Below are 23,196 nucleotides of genomic sequence, written 5' to 3'. Positions count from 1 at the left end.
AGTTATTTTTAATTACAGCCTATAAAACAAGATTTAGATTAACTGTGGCAAATGTTGAGACTTAGCAGAGCTGGGTGATATGTACATGTGTTGTAAGGCATTCTATAATTTTAAAAAATACAGCATTTAAACAGTCAAGCATGGTGGCTTACATTTATAATCCTAACTACTCAGGAGACTGAAATCTGGAAGATCCGTGTTCAGAGCTAGCATAGGCAATAAAGTCTGAGAGTCTCTGTCTCCTAAATAACCAGCAAAAAGCCAGGCTAGAGGTATGGCTCAGGTAGTAGAGTGCCAGGTGAGCAAGCCCTGGTACTAACCTAAAATTAAAAAAAAAAAAAATAGAATAGATGAGAAAGAAATCAGGGTTGCAAGTATAGACTGCTCACTCAAGAAGTACCTGCAGGGACTGAAAAACATCTAAGACAAGGAGGTAAAAAGGGACCCTAATAGTGAGTTCACATAAATACGAAGTGGTTAGTGGTGGTTCCTTGTCAAGCAGGCCTGTCATTGAGTCCAGTAAAGTTTTCAGAGAAGAACAAGAAGCTGCATGAGTCAGAGAAGATAAGTTTTGGAAAGTAAGATAACATAGAAAGGAGCATTTGTCCAAATGTTGAGCTCAGATGGAAGAAATAAGCAGGTTCTTGGGTTGCTGGGACTCAGTATTAACATGCATGATACTTGAAACTTGAGCCAAAGGACTTCATACACTTTCTCCCCAAGCATAGTCTCAGAATGAGGTGAACTTCCCAAGAAGAACACAGGCGTGTATGTGGTTGCAGTGAGCATAAAGAGGTGAAAGGAGCATGGAAACTTACATGATAGCTGACAGGTGCCAAGAGAGTAAAGTGAGGTCAAGATTTAATCTTAGGATAAACACTACCAACAAGCTCTTTGCCCTTGTGCACAGATACAAACTAAATTTAGGGTGACATAATTGAGAGGAAAGGGCTGAGATGACCAGCTTAGATACAAGGGTCAGGGAAGGTACTTCCAACAGTCACATCTGAGTTGAGAGCTAAGACTGATGGCAAGAAGGACCAACCATCTGAGTACAAAGAAAAGTGATTGAGAAACCCCTGAGCTAGTAAATGAGTTCCGAAACAAGAGCGAAGTGGTCATAAGACAGGTTGTGGCTTGTTGCACATGATTATTTTGATGGCAAAGGTTCCATGCATTCACGTATTCCCTTAGCAACTTCTGATGTGCCAGGCCCAGGAAGGAACTAGAGCAGTGAGCACATAGTTAGTCTCTACCCCTCTGTAACTTATGATTTGGGGTATATATGGAAAGTCTTAGAGAAATAAAATAACTGGCATTGAGATGCTAGGAACAAGCTGATTTTAGAAAAGAAAGGTTCCCCCTTTGTTTATGATGAAAAGGAAGGCTGTGAAGCTAGCAAGAATTCCAGGGACATATCTCAACTTCTGTTGTTAGGTAAGCAGAATGAAAGTGAATAAAAAATGCTGAGGCCAAAATAAGCTATTCATAAGTACGAATGGTACTCTGAAATTGAAAAGAAACAAAAGAGCTAATGACATCCTTTTTTTTTTTTTTTTTTTTGTCGGTCATGGGGCCTGAACTCTAGGCTTGGGCACTGTCCCTCAGCTCTTCAGCTCAAGGCTAGTACTCTACCACTTGAGCCACAGTGCCACTTCTGACTTTTTCTGCTTATGTGGCCCTGAGGAATCGAACCCAGGGCCTCATGCATGCAAGGCAAGCACTCTACCACTGAGCCACCTTCCCAGCCCTAACATCCATTTCTTAATATTTACTTATTAACATCACTTAAAAACCAAAACTATAGGGTCAAAAAAAAAAGCCAGGCTGGGAGCATGGTCTAGTGATGGAGTGCTTGACTATCTTGCATGAAGCATGACATAAACAGAAAAGGCCAGTGTACAAGTGCTCAAGTGTACAGTGCTAACCTTGAGCAAAAGAAGCTCAGGGACAATGCCCAGGCCCTGAGTTCAAGCCCCCAGGTCTGGCAAAAAAAAAAAAAAAGGCCAAATTGATGATCTCTAGGAATTAGAGAATAGAGGTAAGGTTTACTAGTAAGTAGCAAATGGATTAGTGGGTTGGGCTTGTCTTATATCTTGATTATAGTTATTGTTACATGTCTTCATACATTTATACTCATGGAATCTCACACTTTAAAAAGATAAACTTGGGGCTGGGAAAGTGGCTCAGTGGTAGAGTGCTTGCCTTGCATGTATGAGGCCCTGGGTTCGATTCCTCAGCACCACATAAGCAGAAAAAGCCAGAAGTGGCGCTGTTGCTCAAGTGGTAGAGCACTAGCCTTGAACTGAAAAGCTGAGGGACAGTGCCCAGGCCCAGAGTTCAAGCCCCACGACTGACAAAAAAAAAAAAAAAGATAAACTTTACTGGATATCATTACATAAACCTGTGTGGGCCAGGTATTGTGCTATGCACTATTCATTTCTGCCTTCACAGAGTTTGCATCCTAGAGACAGACAAGCAATATGCTGACTACATAAGACTGGATATTCACAGATAATTACTCTTTAAGGAAGTGTCATTTGAACAGGGGATGGAAGATGCAAGACCTTGAGGCAGGAATGGGCATGGATTAAGAAAATGAAAGGATGGGCTGGGAAGGTGGCTCAGTGGTAGAGCGCTTGCCTTGCATGCCTGAGGCCCTGGGTTCAATTCCTCAGTACCACATAAAAAAAAGAAAAAAGCCAGAAGTGGCACTGTGGTTCAAGTGGTAGAGCGCCAGCCTTGAGCTGAAGAGCTGAGGGACAGCGCCCAGGCCCAGAGTTCAGGCCCAACGACCGGACCCAAAAAAAGAAAATGAAAGGATGCCCAAGTTCCTGATAGGTAGTGGCCAAGAGGGAGATGAGACATAGGTTGAGGATGTAGGCAAGAGCAAATTTACACCATGTATTTCAGCCATAGAGAACATTTTGAATTGTATTCCACAAGCCATAGGTAGCCCTTGGCAGTGACACGATCTGCTTTACAGCCAACAGATCAGCAATTGTGTGCAGCATGAGTTTAAGGAAGGTGAGAGTGGAAGCGGGGAGATCAATTAGTAAAGCTGCCACAGCATTTCAGACAGAAGGTGACAATGATGGGGACCAGCATGGTAGTACTGTATGCAGAAGCAGTACTGAATCTGTAAGTGATGTGTCAGATATGCAGGAAAGAAAGAAACTACGCAATACAACACCTGTTTTCAGCCCTAGAAACTGAGTAGACTAGGATGGTATTTATCAAGGGGAGAAAACTAGGGACAGATCTGGAGATGAAAATCAAGAGCTTTGTTTTGTACAATATTAAATTGAAATGTATCACGCATCAAATAAAAGATACCAGCCTAGACAGTGTGTTTAGGAAATCTGTAGCTCCCACAGAAGACCTGCAAATGTGCACTTGCAGATCATTGATACATAATTATAATTTAACAAAGCTGAAGCTTGTGTATATAACCACTTGGGCCTGCATATCTTTATAAATCCACCTGTAGTCCTCCAAGAGTATATTACCTGCTTGAAAACAGGAATGGAGCCAGGCATTGGTGGCTCACATCTGTAATCCTAGCTACTCAGGAGGCTGAGATCTGCAGATCACAATTCAAAGCCAGCCCAAACTGGAAAGTCTATGAGACTCTTACCTCCAGTTAACCATAAGAAAACCAGAAGTGGAACTGTAGCCTAAAGTGGTAAAGCACTAGCTTTGAGCAGAAAAGCTTAGTGACAGATCCCAGACCTTGAGTTCATCTCCCATGACTGACAAAAAAGAAAAAAAAGTGGGGGGTGTGAGGAGTAGAGAATGGATATACTATACTTTTGTCAGTTGGTTTATATGTGCAAATGGCCCTATGCATGTTTTCATAAATGTTTATAATTTAGATCTAACTTATACATAACCCCTTTAAACAATTAACAGGTTAACAAAAAGGCTCTCAAGAAGCTGAAATACGTTCTGTCAGAGGAGAGGTGAGGTCAAGGGGAAGGAAGGCAAACAGACAGGCAAATGAATAAAGGAAGGATGACCAATATATATATATATAAAAGTGGAACTTGAGAGTGGTAACTTGAGGAAACGGGTGCAGTTGAATGGTAGGAACATGATTACAACTACTTAAAGATAATAATAACTAAAAAAGTGAAAGAGAGAGGAGAATGTGAATAATGTAAGTTAATACTTGTCAGAGAGGAACTACTTAAGTACAGTACAGAAAGCCAGGCATGGTGATGCAGGCATGTACCCATAGCACTTGGAAGGAAAAGCAAGAGGATTTTAAGTTCAAGGATAGCTTGGCTACATAATGAGACTGTCAAAAAAATACTAAAAACTTAAAGCAAAGAGCCCTGAAAATATTAATGTAGTTTATGAAAGAAAGTCAGGAGAGCACAAGGAATTGGGTGAAATGTGTTACTTTGAGCACCAAGACCCTATTGAAGGCAAAATGCAGATTTGGTGGGTCTCGGTTGAATGATCAAAAGCATCTGGTAGAAAAAATGGAGTGGTGAGTTGGTACTCTCAGAAATGAAAAGCTGTCCTAGGAATGCAAATGTCCAAACTAGCATATAGAGAAATTGAAAATAATGAATATAATTAGGAAGTTGAGGTAGTTGAAGGTTGAAATGCTGGCCACCTATAATCATTCTTACATCAATCTTGCAATGAGTAGAACTGACCCAGTGCTATCATTGTCCATTTGTTGATTATTTCTTAATTCATTCTCTGGTTTCTGTCTATAGTTGAAGGTTTACTTACTTCCAATCTCCACATATAGTATACTTTAAGAGCTAGACTTTGTTTTTTTTGTTTTTTTGGGGGGGTCCGGTCGTGGGGCCTGAACTCTGGGCCTGGGCGCTGTCCCTCAGCTCTTCAGCTCAAGGCTAGCGCTCTACCACTTGAGCCACAGCGCCACTTCCGTCTTTTTTCTTTTTGCTTATGTGGTGCTGAGGAATTGAACCCAGGGCCTTGAGCATGCAAGGCAAGCGCTCTACCACTGAGCCACCTTCCCAGCCCCTAGACTTTGTTTTGAAAAACTAAAGCCATCCTTCCTTACTCTTTAATTGCATAACAGGAAACAACTTGAAGAATGGCAAAAATCCAAGGGGAAAATCTATAAACGTCCTCCTATGGAATTTAAAACAAAAAGAAAAATAATAGAAGAAATGAATATTTCATTCTGGAAGAGCATTGAAAAAGAAGAAGAAGAAAAGAAAGCACAATTGGAACTCTCCAATAAAATTAACAACACTCTGAAAGGATGTCTGCAGCTCATTGAAGAGGTTAGTATGAAAGATGAGCTTGCAGAGCTTTGAACTAGAGTCTTGGGCTCACAGTTAAACATCAACTATTTCTTTTTTGTGAAGTTAGAAATTCAATTCATGCTTTTCAGCTTCTTTGTTTTTGTAGCATGAAAAAATACACAAGTACATTCATATTAAAATGATTTTAAATGATACAACAATGACTAGGCCTCCCTACACATACACACACACACACACAAACAGACACACATTGCTGCTCTCACATGTGACCACTATTGCCAGCAGTTTTCTGTTGTTTTCTTTTTTTTGGGGGGGGGGGGTCCAGTCATGGGGCCTGAACTCTGGGCCTGGGCGCTGTCCCTCAGCTCTTCAGCTCAAGGCTAGAGCTTTACCACTTGAGCCACAGCGCCACTTCCAGCTTTTTTCTTTTTGCTTATGTGGTGCTAAGGAATCGAATCCAGGGCCTCAGGCATGCAAGGCAAGCACTCTACCACTGAGCCAACTTCCCAGCCCCACTTGCCAGCAGTTTTTATACATGTATACTCTGTACAGGTACACAGAGAAATGAATTATTTATGACCTTTGTCGTCTCTTCTTGTTTTCATCTCTTGCTTTATTCATTTTTTTCTCATGCATCAATTTCAACACAACACAATTTTTGTTTTTTCTTAACTGTTTAGTTAAAAGCTTGGAAGTTTTAATTTAGTCCTCATCTCAGAAATATATTTATTGCTTAAATTTGCCTCTAATTTTGCCTTCTCATATCCCTTAGATTTGACTAATGTTCCTTATTACCTTGTTAGTCAGGATCAAGTCACAAGAACAGAAACTGTATCAACTATCTCAATAAAAACAATTCAAAAGGCTGAGAAGGTGGCTCAGTGCTAGAGTACTAGCCTTGCATGCATGAGGCCCTGGGTTCAATTCCTCTGCACCACATAAGCAGAAAAAGTCAGAAGTGGCACTGTAGCTCAAGTGGTAGAGCACTAGCCTTGAGCTGAAGAGCTGAGGAACAGTGCCCAGGCCCAGAGTTCAGGCCCCATGGAAATTGGCCATACAGTGTTTTGTGTGAGTTCCCTAGAAGTGGACCCTAAGAGAAGAAAAGTTATTTATTAAAAGAAGTTTCCAAGGCACACTGGGAGGAAAGAGAGATCATAAGATGGGGAAGAAAAGTAAGTCAATGATGTGATATCAAGCTACTCCCAAAGGCAACTGGTATGGTCCCAAGAGAAGCTCTGGAGACAGTGTAAACCACACCCCTAAGTCACCCTAATCTGCAAGGTCATTTGTTAAATTTTCACACACTACAGACTCTAGAAGGCAGAGACACTAGCATTCCAAAATGGAAGCACACTGTGAGCCTGGGTGAACAACTGTGGTAAGGGATTTGAGAGGATATGGCAGGATATGTTGCTACACACAGTGACATGATCTGCACTCCAAGCTGACAGCAGACAGGAATCTGAGGTAACACAGGCAGTAACTGCAGGGAGCAGCTAGTGTTCACCAGGTATACAAAACATAGAGATGGAAGGAAAAGTGCTTTTCCTATTCTATCACTTAGCAATCAATGTAGTGCTTCTGTGACCATATGGGTGACACATCAAGCAGTCAACCAATTCTTCAACCATTCTCCTCTAATTCAACTCAGTTCTGATAGTTTCTACCAAGAGCTATGATTGCATCTCATAGTTTGAGGGCTTAGTCCCAAGACAAACCCCATCCCCACTCCTTACTTCCAGTGCCAATTACAAACGCCACATTGTTTTACCTGTGACAAACAAGCTATTAATCAGGGTTCCCTCACCCCACATCCTGCTCCTTTCTAGAGCAGCTCACAGAACTCAGAAACACTTCACTTGCTAGTTTACTGTAAAGGATTTTACAAGGACTATTGATGAAAACATGCATAGAGTAAGGAAATGGAAAGGAACTCAGATCTTTCATTGTCCTCTCCAGGTCCACTGCCTTGCAGGAATCCTCATGTGCTCTGCTATCTACAAGTTCTCTGAACCCAGTCTTCTGGGGTTTTGTGGTGACTTCTTTACATGGGCATGATTAATTGAATCACTGGCCATTTGTAATGAATTTAACCTTCAGTCCCTCCCCAGAGGTCTTAATCCTGCCTAGGTCTTTTCAGTGACCAGCAGCCATCCTGAAGCTATGTAGAAGCTGCTAGCCTTCAATCAACTCATGTATTATTCTTTTATTCAAAGGATTTTAGAGTTACATGCCAGGAAATAGAGTAAGACAAATACATATTTTACAAAATCATAATGAGAGAAAAGATCTGTAGTAGAAATAGGACTCCAACTCTAAGTAGAATGTACTGTCCAGCAGTTGTGATACCACAGGGGCTGGAGAAGGGGCCCTGCTGGCCTGGGCCTCTGGCCTTGAGGAAAGACTGCTGCTCCTAGGAGCCTAGTGAGGAGGGAAGAGAGAGACCAGAACCAAGTGCTGCTGCTAAGCTGAAAAATGAAAGCAGATGGGAAGAAGGAAGTCTCTTCTCCTTTATCCATCCTTACCAGCTTCTCTATTGCCTCACACTGGAAGAGTCCAGTAGGAAGCTGCTGTCTAGTAGAAAGTCCTTAGAGTTCTAGCATCACAAAGTAGAGGGTTACAGGTGGATTTAGAGACAAGAGACAATAGCTTGCTGTGTAACTTGCCTACGAACTGACATAGTCTCCTTGCTGTTCATTTCTAAATGGTTTGAGATCTCCATTTAGAGGCTTGCCTAGGCTGCACGGTAAGACCCTATTTATCTTTAATTTCTAGGATTTTAGGGGTTTTTTCTTGCTTTCTTAATACTTTTACTTATATTGTGTTATGATTGGTAAGGTGACCTTTGTGACTTTTGTGTGTGGTGTGAAAATACCATATAGAGGGTTACAATTACATGGACAAGACAATGAGTACATTTCTTATCAAACATTGTTGCCTCCTTGTTTCCCCTTTCCCCTTCCCATCCTTCCCATCTTTCTCCCCCTACCCCCCTCCCACCCTGGCCAAAGTTGTAAAGTTCGTTTTTTGACATAATGACTTATGCTTGGCGGAATTTGTTGAAATTTTCTTTACGGTATAAATTTCTAATTATTTTTAGTAAATGTGCTAGAAGTATCTGAAAAAGTAAATATGTCCTTTCAGTTTACTTAATCTGTTACTTTCTGAAAAAAATTATTTCAAGGTTTCTCTAGAACTATGATCAGTCAGGGACAATTTCCCTATGTATTTCTGTGAAGATTTGCTTTTTTATCTTTCCAAATCTGTTGTTAGCACATGAAGATTAATGACTTACTTTGATTTCTCTTTTGCCTGCTAATTACCTTACCACATCGGGGTTCTTAGTAGAATTTATCTACGAGATCTTTTTCTATCTCTTTAGGTTTCTGGTTGTTGTTCATTTATTTGTTTATTTGGGAAAGGGGAGCAATACCTGGGCCCTGGGCAATACTCAAGACCTTCCTCCTGCTAGGCAGGCACTCTACCCCTTGAGCTCCATCCCCAATCCACTTTACTTTCATTTTTGTTCAAACAGGGTCTTACTTTTTTCAGCCTAAACTACAATCCTCCTGTTTATGCTATTTGTTTAGATGAGATATTAAGAACTTTTTGCCTAAGCTGTCCACAGACTGCAGTTCTCCCAGGTAGCTGAGATTACAAATGTAAATCACTATACCCAGCACCATCTCTTTAGTTTTAAACTTTCCTGGGTTGATTTCTTTTAGGAATGTCTTATATGAATGTTTACAGGTGAAATTTTTTTTTTTTTGGTCAGTCATGGAGCTTGAACTCTGGGCCTGGGTGCTATCCCTCAGCTCTTCAGCCCAAGGCTAGCATTCTACCAGTTGAGCCACAACACCACTTCTGGTTTTCTGGTGGTTTATTGGGGGTAAGAGTCTCGAGGACTTTCCTGCCGGGGCTGGCTTTGAACAGAGATCCTCAGATCTCAGCCTCCTGAGTAGCTAGGATTACAGGTGTGAGCCACTGGTACCCAGCTTCAGGTGAATTTTTTAAACAAATCCAAAGCTCTCTGTTTTAAAAAGCAAATTTAGCCTCTACACATTTATGATTACTCATATGTCTAAATTTAAACCTGCCATTTTATTTTATAATTATTTTTCCTGTTTCTGTGCTTGATACAGTTTACTTCATAACGAAAACAGTAAGTCAAAAACAGTAAGTCAGATGGGAAGGGGAAACAAAGGAGGAGGCTACAATGCTTGATGAGAAATGTACTCATTATCTTGCTCATGTAATTGTAACCCCTCTGTACAGTATTTTCACAATAAAAAAATAAATAAAAAGAAAAAGAAAACAGTAAGTCAGAAACAAAATGGTAGCCGAGTGCTGGTGGCCCATGCCTGTAATCCTAGTTACTCAGAAGGCTGAGATCTGAGGATCACAGTTCAAAGCCAGCCTGGGCAAGGAAGTCTGTGAGACTCTTATCTCCAATAAACCACCAGAAAAACAAGAAGTGGCGCTGTGGCTCAAGTGGTAGAGTGCTGGCCTTGAGCTGAAGAGCTGAGGAATAGTGCCCAGACCCAGAGTTCAAACCCCATGACATTTAAAAAAAAAAAAAAAAAGGTAGATGAACTACTAAATGATAATTCAAATATAACTTGAAAACTTTCTGAATGCTTATATTTGTGAAAATGTCATCATTTTACCCTTATTCTATGATCAAAGTTTGGCTAGAGATAATTCCTAATTTCAGGTTATTATCCATGGAAAACTTGAAAGTTAATTTTTTAATTTTCTTTTCTTTTTTTTTTTTTTTGGTCAGTCATGGGGCTTGAACGCTGGGCTTGGGCACTGTCCCTCAGCTCTTCAGCACTACTTCCGGCTTTTTCTGCTTATGTGGTGCTGAAAAATCGAACCCAGGGCCTCACACATGTGAGGCAAGTACTCTACCACTGAGCCACCTTCCCAGCCCCTAATTTTCTTTCTTGAATCTGAAGTTGCTGATTTATTAAAGTCATATGATCTGAATTTCATTGCTCTGTAAGTACCATCCTTTTATTTCAATAAGTTTTTTTTATTTTGAAAATACTGTACAGAGGGGTTACAGTTACATGAGGAAGGTAATGAGTACATATCTTATCAAGCATTGTTGCCCCCTCCTTCCTCCTTTGTTTTTCCCCTAACATCCCTTCCCTCCCACCTCCACAACTACATCCTGCTCCTCCCCTGCCTAAATTGTAAAGTTCATTTTTTTTGACATAGTGTCTTATACATTTCATTGTTGCAATGTGTCAACCTGTATCCCTATTTAAACAATTTGTTTTTTTCCTTTCACTCCCAGTACCATCCTTTTTATTCCCCTCTTTGGAAGCTTTTAGGATTATCTCTTTTCCTTAGTTTTTTCAAGGGAAGTTTTGAGTCGGATTTTTTTAATTTTTTTATTGTTATTATAAAGGTAATGTACAGAGGAGTTACAGCTATATAAATCATTTGTTTTTGGACAATGTCACTCCTTCACTCACTCTCTCCCAGTTTTACCCTCCCATTCTCATCTATAAATTGTATAGTTCATTTTCAACATAGTGTCTAGTGAGTTCCCCTGTTGCATTTGTTCATCCTTTGTCCTTCCATTTCTGTGCCTCTCCTTCTCCTCCCTAAGACAGATAAATGAACAAGACAAAAAGAGGATAAAAACAACAACAAAGAAAAAACCTCTTATTTCTATTTCATTTTTATAAATATTATTTTATATTATCAGAGGCACATAGGCATTACACTTTTATGTTCCTCCCCAAAGAGTATTCTCTGGTCTCACTATGTGTGAACGCCTAGAGTCCTGTGTAATTTATCATGTCCCAGTGTATTTTTAGACCTAACTTCCACATATAAGAGAAAACATGTGCTCTCTGTCTCTATGTATCCTCAGTTTTCTAAATGTGTTTCTTGCATCATCCTTCTTGACTAGCTAGATTTACAGTCTACAGTTTTTGTTGTTGTTGTTGTTGGTGGTGGTGGTGGTGGTGGTGGTAGTGGTGGTAGTAGTGATTGTGGGGCTTGATCAGGCCTGAGTGCTGTCCCTGAGCTTATCAATCAAGTCTAGCTCTCTACCACTTTGAGCCACAATGACACTTCCAGTTTTCTGAGGTTAATTGTAGACAAGAATCTCACCTCTGGGGCGCTGGTGGCTGACACCTGTAATCATAGCTACTCAGGAGGCTGAGATCTGAGGATCTCAATTCAAAGCCAGCCTGGGCAGGAAAGTCCAAGAACTCATATCTCCAATTAACCACCAGAAAACCAGAAGTGGCACTGTGGCTCAAGTGGTAGAGTGATTGCTTTGAGCTGAGAAGCTCAGGGATAGCGCCCAGGCCCAGAGCTCAAACCCCACAACCAACCAAAAAAAAAGACTCACAGACTTTCCTGCCAGGGCTAGCTTCAAAACCATGATCCTTAGATCTCAGCCTCCTCAATAGATAGGATTACAGACATGAGTCTCTGGTGCCAGCTAGACAAGTTTTTTGTTATTCAGTTCTTGACATTTTTCTCCTGCAGCTGCTTTCAATGTTTAGCTTTATTCTACTTTTCTACTAGAAATTCTGTTAAAAGGTTATTGGAATTAACAATAGATGTGGCTTCCAGAACCTTACATTTCTATTTTATACTGTCCCTTTTGATCTGTTGCACTGGAGTTTGGGGAAGTTCTACAGTTGAATTTTCAGCTCACTGGTTTATTCTTCAGCAGTATCTATTGCTATTCTTTGTTTATTTATGTGTGCTACTGATAATTGAACCCAAGCCCTCTCACTATTCATTCTTTTTTATAACAGCCCATTCTAAGTTTATAATAGCAATATTCTCTTATCACTCTGCCAATTCTGCCTGTAGTATTCTTCCAATGTATCCCTCTTTGGTCTCCCAACTTTTTGCTCCAGTGTTCCTTCTGCTTTGTTGAATTTTATAATTTTATAAACAATATTGGTTTTCTCAAGCACTGATTCTTGATTGTGAATGTATCTTTGTGAATGTGACTCCTGCATCTCAAGAGCAGCAGAAGGTACTGCTTGATTAAATGTGCCAGTGCCTGGACTTCAGAGCATGGTAGGTCCCTCTTTATGGTGGTCCATACTACTAGCCTCCTCCCCTGAGAACAAGCCAAACCCAAGTCAAAGCTCATTGGCATAGAATTTAATCTCTTTCATATACAGCTGTGTGAATCTCCAACCATACATACATACTCCTGACCTTTGCATACCTCTACCACCCTTCGTGATGCTGTTAGCATCATGTGGAAACTCACAGTTCAGGTTATTCTAGATATGTAGTATCATGAATATTATGAATATGAAAGTATTGATTACTGTAGAGTTCAGTGTGGCTTTAGTTTTGCACCTCATAAAAATATAGAACATATTCCTTACCTTCTAATATGATATTTTTATGTGTGATCTAATGTAACTTAAAATTTCATCATTAATGTCAAAAATCATTGAAATATAAAATTAAAATGTGTAGTTGTGTGTGTCTTGTCCTGGGTCTTGAACTCAGAGTTTGGACACTGTCCTTGAGCTTTTTTGCTCAAAGGTAGCACTTCACCACTTGAGCCACACCTTCACTTCTGACTTTTTGGTGGTTAGTTGAAGATAAGAATTTTTTGAACTTTCTGGCCCAGCATGGCTTCAAACCACAATTCTCAGATCTCAATTTCCTAAGTAGCTAGGAATCCAAGTATGAGCCATTATATTATATGTATATCATACCTCATTTAAATAAAATTTTAAGTTTAGAATAAATTTAATGGCTGGGTGCTGGTGGCTCATGTCTCTAACCCTAGCTGCTCAGTAAGATGAAATCTGAGGAAGTTCAAAGCCAGCCTGGGCAAGAAAGTCCATGAGATTCTATCTCTAGTTAACTACCAAAAAGCCAGAAGTGGAGCTCAAGTAAAGCAGCCTTGACTGAAAAAGCTAAGGACTAGCTTCCAGGCCCTGAGTTTAAACCTTACTACTGGCACTGAAAAAGGAAACAGGAAAGAAACAGGAAGGAAATGGAAAAGAAAGGATGGGACATTAAAGACGCAACAGTGAAACAGAGATCTCTGGATATTTTCTTTTTTCAGGGTGTGCCTTCTCATGAAGTATTTACAGTATTGTCTGGCATTCCTGAGGCTGAGAAATTTGCTAAATTCTGGATCTGCAAAGCAAAGTTGCTGGCAAGTAAAGGCACCTTTGATGTTATTGGACTTTATGAAGAGGCCATTAAAAGTGGGGCAACAGTGAGTATCTGTCTTGGGTGGGTGACTTCTTAAAGTTCTCTTTCATGTGGTTTTTCTATTATTGCTTAAAATAGGTATATAATAAAATGTGAAACTTCTGACTAATGAAGGATGAGGAGTCAATATGATCAAAGTATGTTATGCATGTATGAAAATGTCATAACTTGTTATGACAAGAACTTGTTGTTTTATACAATTTATACATACCAAACAAAACTATGAAAGCTAGAGGTTCATACCTGTAATCCCAGTCACTCAGCAGGCTAAGATCTAAAGATCGCATTGGTTCAAAGCTAACCCAGACAGAAAGTCTTATCTCCAAACAACCAGCACAAAGCCAGACCTGAAGGTATGACTCAAGAGGTTAGAGTACCAGCTTTGAGCAAAAAAGCGAAGTGCAAGCACAAGGTCCTGAGTTCAAGTCTCAGTACTGACACAAAAACAAAAAATAAAAATAAAATTAACTTGATGAAGTTATACATAGAACATGAAGTATAGTATGTCCTTTAATACATTAATAGAAACTAATACATTTATAGAAAGTAATGTTACATGTAAACCAATAGAAGCAGTTTTCTTGTCAAGTAATCACATCTTACTTAATACTAATTAAAGAAATATACAGTTTATGGAAAGTTAGAACATCAGTATCCAATTCTCATTAAAGTTTGACCTCAAAGTACCTAAAAAGATAACAAGTTCAACACACCAATAACCATAAATCAACAATTCATAGCCATTGAGTAAAAAAACATTAATTCTAAAACCTAGAATAAAACCATCTTAGAACCATGATTTTTTAAACAAAGACTGAATGAATTAATGTTGTAACTCTTTTTTACTTCATGGTCATTTTTCTGATTCATACTCAGTATTCTACAGACTGTTTCCATGATTATTCACAATCACAGTTAAATAGTTCAGTAAATTTCATTCAGTAAGATTTTTGCTTCTTTCCACTCCCATTTTCTACTTCCCAGAGAAAACTGATTATATGTTTACCTCTATTGTAAGAAAATGCTTGGGTTGTTATTTTCTTCACTTTTCAGTTTTAGGCGTAATTGTGGAGAGGTTGAGGATTTAACCATCCCCCTCACATACTGTACTTCCTTCTTGAGTTGGGTACATCTCATTTCCTAGTGCTCTATTAAGTTTTCTCCTTCCTTCATTACGTTTCTTCTCAAGTATTATCCTCTGTGTGTGTGTGTGTGTGTGTGTGTGTGTGTGTGTGTGTGTGTGTGATCTATGTGTGTCTCTGTCTCTGTATCTCTTTCACACATGTACACTATTGTTTGCTTATTTTTTATTACTGTATTCTGTAATCTCTTCAGATTCTTATGACATTGGGCTATTTGAAAAAGTGTAAAATTCTGGACACATGGATTCACTCTAACATAATCTAGCTGTATAGAATGGTTAGATAACACTCAATATCAGTATTATTAGGTCTTTCCCCTTAAACTGGTTAAATTCTCTAAAGAAAGCTCTTCTAGTCTCCTTGCTGGAGCTAGCAACTTTCTGCATCTTTTGGGGAAAGAGGAAAGCTACTAATATCAAACCTCACTCTGAGAACTTTTGATTTATCCTGTTTTCAGTAGATACCTCTGATCTTGCATGATATGTATCCCCCCCCCCCCCACTGCAAAGGAACTTGTAGAATTTATCCCTACTTTTCTGATGGGATGAAAAGGTACAGTCCTCAGCTGCATGATTTTCAGAGATATAGGGCGGATTTGGAGATCTGACTCTGAATACATGTTCTAGAATCCTCCTGATTAGGTCCCACCTCCATTCTCTTTTGTTGTTGTTGTTGTTGTTGTTGTTGTTGTTGTTGTTGTTGTTGACTGTCCTGGGGCTTGAACTCAGGACCTGACCTTTTAGGTTCACAGCTAGCCCTCTACCTCAGAGCCACAGTTGACTGTCCTGGGGCTTGAACTCAGGACCTGACCTTTTAGGTTCACAGCTAGCCCTCTACCTCAGAGCCACAGTTCTCCTTCCAGCTTTTTCAGTGCTTAATTGGAAATAAGAGTCCCCTGAACTCTTCTGCTCTAGCTAGTTTCCAACAGTGATCCTCATATCTCAGCTTCCTGAGTAGCTAGGATTATAGACGTGAGTCACTGGCTCCTAGCTCCACCTCCCATTCTTAACCTACTAGGAGATCTGTGGTATGATCTGGGGTTTTCTTGGCCATACTGCCAGGTCAAGATTTAGCTCCTTTGAGTAGTCAAGTTGTTTACCTCTTTTCCTTCTGTCTTCCAGATTCCATCTTGCTATTTATTCTCTCCTATTCTTTACACATTTTACTTATTTTTTTTTCCCAGTCCTGGGGCTTGAACTGGGAGCCTGGGCACTGTCCCTTAGCTTCTTTTGCGCAAGGCTAGCACTCTACCACTTGAACCACAGTGCCACTTTTTATGTGGTACTGAGGGCTTCATGCATACTAGCAAGTACTCTATCACTAAGCCACCTTCCCAGCCCATACTATTTATTTTTTTGAAGTTGGAGTTAGATAAGAATAATGAAAATAACACGGCAAATGGGTAATCCTAAAAATGTTGTGATATGTAGACACAATTAAGAAGAAAGCATGCTTTTTAATATTGTAAAATAGTACAACAAAATAAAATCATAAGATGCCCTTAAAGCATAAGTTTAGACATAATTACTTGTTTACAGATAAGAATTAGGAAAAATTCTTTTTTATTTAATTCGGAAAAATGTCATTTTTATTAGCATATTTTTATTTACAAAGGAGTTTATGATAGTATTTCCATAAATACATATAATGCACTTTAATTAGAGTTACTCTCTCTACTACTCTCTTATATATCCTTTCCCTTGTCACTATTTAAATAACTTTTGTGTGTTTATGTGCTGGTCCTGGGGCTTGAACTCAGGAACTGGGCTTTTGAGCAACAGCTCCATTTTCCAGACTTTTGGTGGTTAAATTGGAGATAAGAGTCTCATGGACTTTCCTGCCCCATCTGGCTTTGAACCTCAGTCCTCAGGTATCAGCCTCCTGAGTAGCAAGGATTACAGGTATGAGTCACCAGTGCCCAGCTTAGAAATTTTTAAATATGTTTTATTATTTTCAAATGTGTATATCACCCTCATTTTACATACCTCCAATCTCACTTTCTAAAGTTTCAAGAGAAATTAGAAATAAGCGTATATTCAGTCTACCATTTCTTTAACCATAGGCCTGGACAAATGTAGGATAGTTCATAAAAACTATTATATAAAATTCATGCTCTTTGCAATGTGTTCTTTACATTTATTCTCACTTCATTAAACTTAAAGCATACTTTCATTTTAGATTTTATAAATATATATGAAGGGCTAGGAAGGTGGCTCAGTGGTAGAGCACTTGCCTTGCATGCATGAGGCCCTGGGTTCGATTCCCCAGCACCACATGAGCAAAAAGAAAAAGCTGGAAGTGGCACTGTGGCTTAAGTGGTAGAGCACTAGCCTTGAGCTGAAGAGCTGAGGGACAGCGCCCAGGCCCCACGACCGGACCCAAAAAAAAATTTTTTTTTAACTATATATATGAAAAGCTTTGTTTTTATGTTCTGTTTTCAATCTATATCTGTTATTATTTGCACATAGCAGATCAAGAAGAAAAACTTCCAAATATAATTTTCCTGTGAATAGTGAAAAAAATGAAGACTAACTCAGATCATTGTATCAGGAAATTACCCCTTTTTTTTGGAGTCAAAATCTACTATGTAGAACAGGCTAGCTTCAAACTTAAGATCTTCCTGCTTTGGCCTCCTAGAAAAAAAAAATTCTGGCATTTAATGTAGCTTAACAGTAGAGCTTAGCATATGTAAGGACCTGGGTTGAATCTCCAGCCTCACTTAGAAGGAAGGAAGGAATGAAGGAACGAAGGAAGGAAGGAACGAACGAACGAAGGAAGAAAGGAACGAACGAAAGAAGGAAGGAAGGAAGGAGGGAGGGAGGGAGGGAGGAAGGGAGGGAAGAAGAAAAGAAAATTACAAAATTACTTTTCTATCAGGTTATTTCTATAGGTATGTTGTTACACTAAATAAAAGAAGAATGAAAAGAAAGGCTGGGAAAATTATTTAAAATGCTAACAAATAGGGATGATTTGTTGTTGTTAAGGAACACATCTTCAATGGTATGTATAAATTAATAGGGAAACAGAATGTGATTTAGAGAAATCTTATTATAAACAACTTTAAATGCAGTTCCTCATTAAAATTAAGTATGCCAGTTTTTAGCCAATGTTTTCTCCATTCCTTTATTTTTCTATGAAGCTTTAAATTTGAAACCTTTTAAATGTTATTTATAGCCAGACAAGAAATTTTTTTTAAAAATGTTTACTCTAGGAAGTTTATTTGAGCATTACACAAAGTTCTTTAGCTCATTTTTTCCATGAATTCTTTTTAACTATTTGTTTATTTTCTTCTTTACAGCCAATACAAGAGTTACGGGAAGTTGTTATTAATATTTTACAAGATACAAACAGAACCACAGAAGGTACTGTTGTTTTTGCATTTAAATTCATTCTCTTTAGCTGTACAAGTAAAAATCATCCAGAAATACTCAAGGGGAAACAAGAAAAGGAATTTTGCATTTCCTGAAAACTCTGACTTTTTGGGTTTCATGGCCTGGCCTTTTCAGCCAGTTTCATCAACTGATTTGTTTCTGTTATGCCTAACACTGACCAAATGTTGTTTCCACCAAAGCAACATAGACTGAACTACCCTGCTTTCCTCAGAGTCCCAGGGGAGAGAAGACAAGTGGCTATTAGCAAGAATCTAGGGCAAAAGAGACCGAAGTTTTGGATTAAGTTACATGCTTAGTCATAATAAACTCACCATCACTTAGTTGTCTGAATTCTTGTTATCTCTTTAAAAATAGCCATCTCAAAAGTCTCTTCACTTAGGTAATCATTACTGTCATTGGTCAGTCTTTAAAGGACTTTTCTATGAGAACTATTAGCCAAATACAGTGACACATTATAATTCCTGATGGTGGGTCTGGGAAGGTGGCTCAGTGGTAGAATGCTTACCTTGCATGCATGAGGCTCTGGGTTTGATTCCTCAGCACCACAGAAAAAGCCGGCAGAAAAAGCCGAAAGCGGTGCTGTGGTTTAAGTGGTAGAGCGCTAGCCTTGAGCTGAAGAGCTGAGGGACAGAGCCCAGGCTGAGAGTTCAGGTCCCACTACTGCCAAAAAAAAAAAGAAAGAAAGAATTCCTGATGGTTGTTATGTGAATGGGAAAAAAAAAGGCAAGCTATCTTTTGAAAATAAAGTGCACTATTCTTGTTCTCTTACAAAATGACAAATCTTTTTCCTTTATGAGAACAACCAAGTCATGTGGAATTATAGCCAGATAACTCACTACTTTGGAGAATAAAGTTATATAGAATAGATATACTTAATGGTAGACTTTGGGAATGATGCTACAACTTAAATATTAGGCACATATATTTATGATGCATGGCAGTGTTATTCAAAGGGATGAAAAAGAGGAACCAACAATTCATTCCTTTGCCACTCGATAGCTTTGTTGATCTTGTTTCGGATCTCAGCCTCTGCACTCAGTGACTACTTATTTCAGTCTGACTTACTTCTTTCATGTTGGTGGTTGTGGCTAGGCAGTCATGAAAATTATGCCAATACAAGACACCTTTTATTCACTGTCAAACATAATAGCCATGTGGTCATCTCTAAGTAGGGATGGGATTGACAAATCAAGTTAACCTTAGTAAGTAAGTCAAGAAAATGGAGCATAATGGCAGAAAACCAGTGAATAGTCTCTAAGAGAACTCTCTTGAGAGTTAATAGGAGGTTGGGGGTATGGTAAGTATCCAGGTAGTGACAGGGAGACCCGGGGTTTTCTGTAGAGAAGACTGGCTAATGGGATATACTGATGTCATTGGCAATTGTCGTGGGACTTAGTAGGAAAACCCAGTTGTAGGTCCCACTTCAAACCAGTTACTATTTAATACAGAGTCCATTATACTCAGAAATCATGGTATATATTGCTTTTTCATTTTATTAATTTTTAGCTTGAGTACTGAATTGCTAAATCTTACTTTCCTTCTGACCTTCCATACACAAGGAGTTACTTTGAACTCTTTGGTTGCTGAAACTACTACCACAGCAATGGAAGAGGAATCTGGGCAAGCTTGTCTTCCTCCAGAAGAGAAGCAACTGGTTAGAGCAACAACCCAAGTAACCAATACAGAACAGGATAATCTTCCTGGTATCAAATTACAGATTGCCTCACTCCCTAGGTAAGCCAACTTTGTGATCACAGACCTAATTCTGTTCTCAATTTTTCCTCCACTGACCCAAAGTATCAGCAATCTATAGAGTACCACTGTTCAGATGAGATCCAGGTGGTCACTTTAGTTTTAGCATTGAAGAAGAAGCTGAGGATGAGGGGAGCTTGGGACCACTGACAGGATATTCTTCATCTTTTCTCTGTATCTATATTTCCCTCTCTCCTAGCATCAGTCTTACCTCTTTACTCCCATTTATCCTGCGCTATCTTTTCTGCCTTCCTGGTATAGATAGAACAAAAAGGGGTCAACAGCACCAAGTCCCAAGCATAGGCTATCCCTTGAGCTATGAGAACACATAAGAAGTATATTTCTAAAGCTGAGCCCAGTCATTTTGAGGAGCTGTGTCAGGATGGCAATGTCATTTTCTAAAAGTTAAATGTAGTCTTCCTCAATCATTCTATTCATAATCTTGAAATAATTCCAAACTACAGTGCTAGGATAACAGTTCTATGTCTCAGTGCCCTGGTAAGCACAGTTGCGCCTTCTAGTCCTAGATTCTTCTAGATATATCACTGCCTGCTACTGTTAGCACAGGGATAGATGAAAATGGGCAATTGGTCTGAAAACCACATTTTATTGGCTCTAGAATGATTATGAAAGCTTTTGAGAAGACTGGCCTGCTGGTTCTGCTTAGACTAATGTAATCAGTAGCTTTGTGAGTTGTAGAGCAGAGTCCCTGAATAGAAAAGATTCTATCCTATCCCCCATGCTGCTTCTTACTGGAATGTTTCTGCAGTTTTAAAAAGACGATGCCTAACTTATTCCAGTTTCAAGCTGTAGTTTGGTTCACCATCTTTAAAGTTCTTTCTAGCTTTATTACTGTCAGAGCTAGAAAGAAACTTAAAATTCATTAGTCTAACCAAATGTGGTGCTAGGCTCAATTGCCTTAAAATCTACAAATTCCTTGAAAATTTGTGATATAAACAGCAATTGCAAAACAAGTACCTTCAAATAAAAACCATACTTCACATTACATTTATTAAATCCCTATGAATAAACCATCCAGTAGCAGACAGCGCCAAGCATCCAGAAGTCAGGGAAGAGCCATCAAATAATAAATAAGAGTTTCTGGAGGCTGTAAAGCTTTAAATGCGTCTTTTGCAATCTCTCAGAATCAATGGAATGCCAGAAGTGCAAGACATGAAGCTTATCACTCCCGTAAGGCGCTCTGCAAGGATTGAACGAGTGGTGTCCCACTACCCAGAAATGCTGCAGGAACATGATCTGGTCGTGGCTTCTCTTGATGAACTTCTAGAGGCAGAAGACACAGAGTGCTATATATTTCGTAAGAATGAGGCGTTGCCCGTGACATTAGGGTTTGAGATACTTGAATTGTAATTTTTATGTGGTATGTGTGTGTGTGTGATTCACAACCTTCAAGAAATGCTTTTGTCCAGATAACTTGAAGAAAATGTCTAATGTTGAAACATCACAGATACAGAGAACTCTTGAGATTGAGGGAATAAGTCACTGGATTTACCCCTCAAATTTATATACACACAGGAAAGTGTTCAGTTTATATGCTTAAAACTGTAATTTGTAAAAAAAAAACAAAAAAACAAAAAAAACTGTAATTTGCCACAGTTTTATAAGTTTTGAATATTTACTCCACAAGTTTGGGAAAAAATTGCTGTTTTACTTTAAACCCATTGCCACAGTCTTTTCAACCCTGAGATTATTGTGCAGCATGGTGAGACTTCTTTTCATATCCTCCTTAGCAGAATGGGTAAGTTCTTCCACGAGAAGAGCTGAGCTTTGAAGCCAGCTTGCTAGGCTACATGATCACCCCTCTTCCATGTTTCAGATGAGCTGCAGAGTAGCTCTGCTTTCTCTCTGGGGTGACATTTGCAGTAATCTGGACTTCCCTCCCAGTGACCCTGCAGAGAAGGGGTGATTCTTGCTCTTCATCCCCAGTAAAACACAATCCTGCAGTAGGGATCATTTAACTTTTCATATCCAAACCTGGTTTTGCATTTGTTATTCAGAAACACTTCAAGTTAAAAATAAAAGACAAGGGAAAGGGTGTAGGAGAAAGGACACTTTCTGCTTCACTTCAGTTCTCTCTGCCCAGGGACAGCTCACCTAAAAAGGCCATGTGAGTCTCACAGCAGGTTGCTCTTTCTTCCTTCTGGGCAACCACTTGTAGTAAGAATCAGAATTGTTTAAGAAATATAATGTATAGAAAAGCCTAGTCAATATGGGGACTATTAATTTTCTTTGTATTTAAATATGATCTATAATAAAAAAATACTAAATTGTTGATTCTTGAATATGTATTTTGTCACAAAACAGTGGTAATGATTTGGCAAAAGAACTAGGGGTTTCACTGTGGAAACATGGACAAAGTTGCCCAGGAGGCATCCTGGGATACACTCATTGCCTGGAGAAGTCACCCTAATCAAGGGTCTGGCCATAAACCCCACCCCAAAACTGAATATTTCATTGTTAGGGAAGCAGATCTCTCTCAGGAACAGGTTTATAATATCAAGGATCATAAAAACTGAGCTATAAAACCATAACTGTCATGAGAAATAAATAGTCATCACAACTGAAATGTAGGAATATCCATGCAGCCACAAAGTCTGACCATGGGACTTACAGAAGTCACATATTAAAAGCATCCATGCCTCAGCCCCTAGACAGTCTTCAGTCCTCAGATGTATCCTCAGGATAGCCTGCACTGCATTTACCTCATGCACTTCACTTTTCTCTACCTTCTAGAATGGCTTATCCTCTGCCAGTGTCTCCCATCTCTCCCTCCCCAGGCCTGAAAAATAGCTAATGTATAATTTTTACCATGCAAGTTGGAAGTTTGAATAACCTGAGCTAGTACAAAAGGCTGTGGATGTGATCGTGGATGCTATAGCAATTGCAGAAAACAGTAACCTTCTTATTTAATAACCAGCTGTTCCTAGATAAAGGGAAAGGAAGATCCTTAATCACTTAGGAAATAGATTTCCTGGGAATTGTAATGGAAATGTAGGCCTTCTCAGAAAGCAAATCCTGAATGGTTTAGAAACCACTTCTTGGAGTGAATTTTAAAACAAGATAGGAAAATTACAAATGACATTACTGCAGAATGACATGATGGTTCTCATTCATTAAAGTTTACTATATCAGTATTCTTCTATTCTTTTACATGCTATGAGACTTTTTTTTTCCTCCCTCACACCTTCTGTTTCTATTAAGAGGCCCCCGGGTTTCTCAGAGCCATCTCTTTCCTACTCATAGAAGAGAGCATGTGTCCTGGGCCTGGCCAACAAGAGTTTGTATGTTCCTGGCTAGGAATATTGACTGAGTCATTTCCCAACCAGAACCAATGGGATGCTTTTCCCAGATGTGTTGGAAAGATAATTTTCCTGGTAGAAATTTTGAAAAAGTAAGGTGGAAATCTAGACT

General features: G+C 39.2%; 1 protein-coding gene across 2 annotated transcripts in view; it reads left to right on the top strand.

Moving 5' to 3' along the window:
* The window catches only part of Ckap2l (cytoskeleton associated protein 2 like), a 39,870-nt gene extending 17,840 nt beyond the window's left edge, over positions 1–22,030 (top strand). For both annotated transcript variants that reach the window (XM_070013253.1, XM_070013252.1), the window contains exons 5-9: positions 5,063–5,270; positions 13,327–13,482; positions 17,919–17,982; positions 19,572–19,746; positions 20,910–22,030. In XM_070013253.1, coding sequence (XP_069869354.1) covers positions 5,063–5,270; positions 13,327–13,482; positions 17,919–17,982; positions 19,572–19,746; positions 20,910–21,135 — 829 coding nt within the window. In that variant the 3' untranslated portion in view covers positions 21,136–22,030. The remainder of the gene's footprint in view (positions 1–5,062; positions 5,271–13,326; positions 13,483–17,918; positions 17,983–19,571; positions 19,747–20,909) is intronic.
* Positions 22,031–23,196: the final 1,166 nt, after the last annotated feature.

The sequence above is a fragment of the Dipodomys merriami genome, unplaced genomic scaffold, assembly GCF_024711535.1.
Source record: "Dipodomys merriami isolate MVZ:Mamm:240054 unplaced genomic scaffold, mDipMer1.0.p SCAF_90, whole genome shotgun sequence".
Lineage (NCBI taxonomy): Eukaryota > Metazoa > Chordata > Mammalia > Rodentia > Heteromyidae > Dipodomys > Dipodomys merriami.
This window is presented reverse-complemented; position numbering and strand designations above follow the sequence as displayed.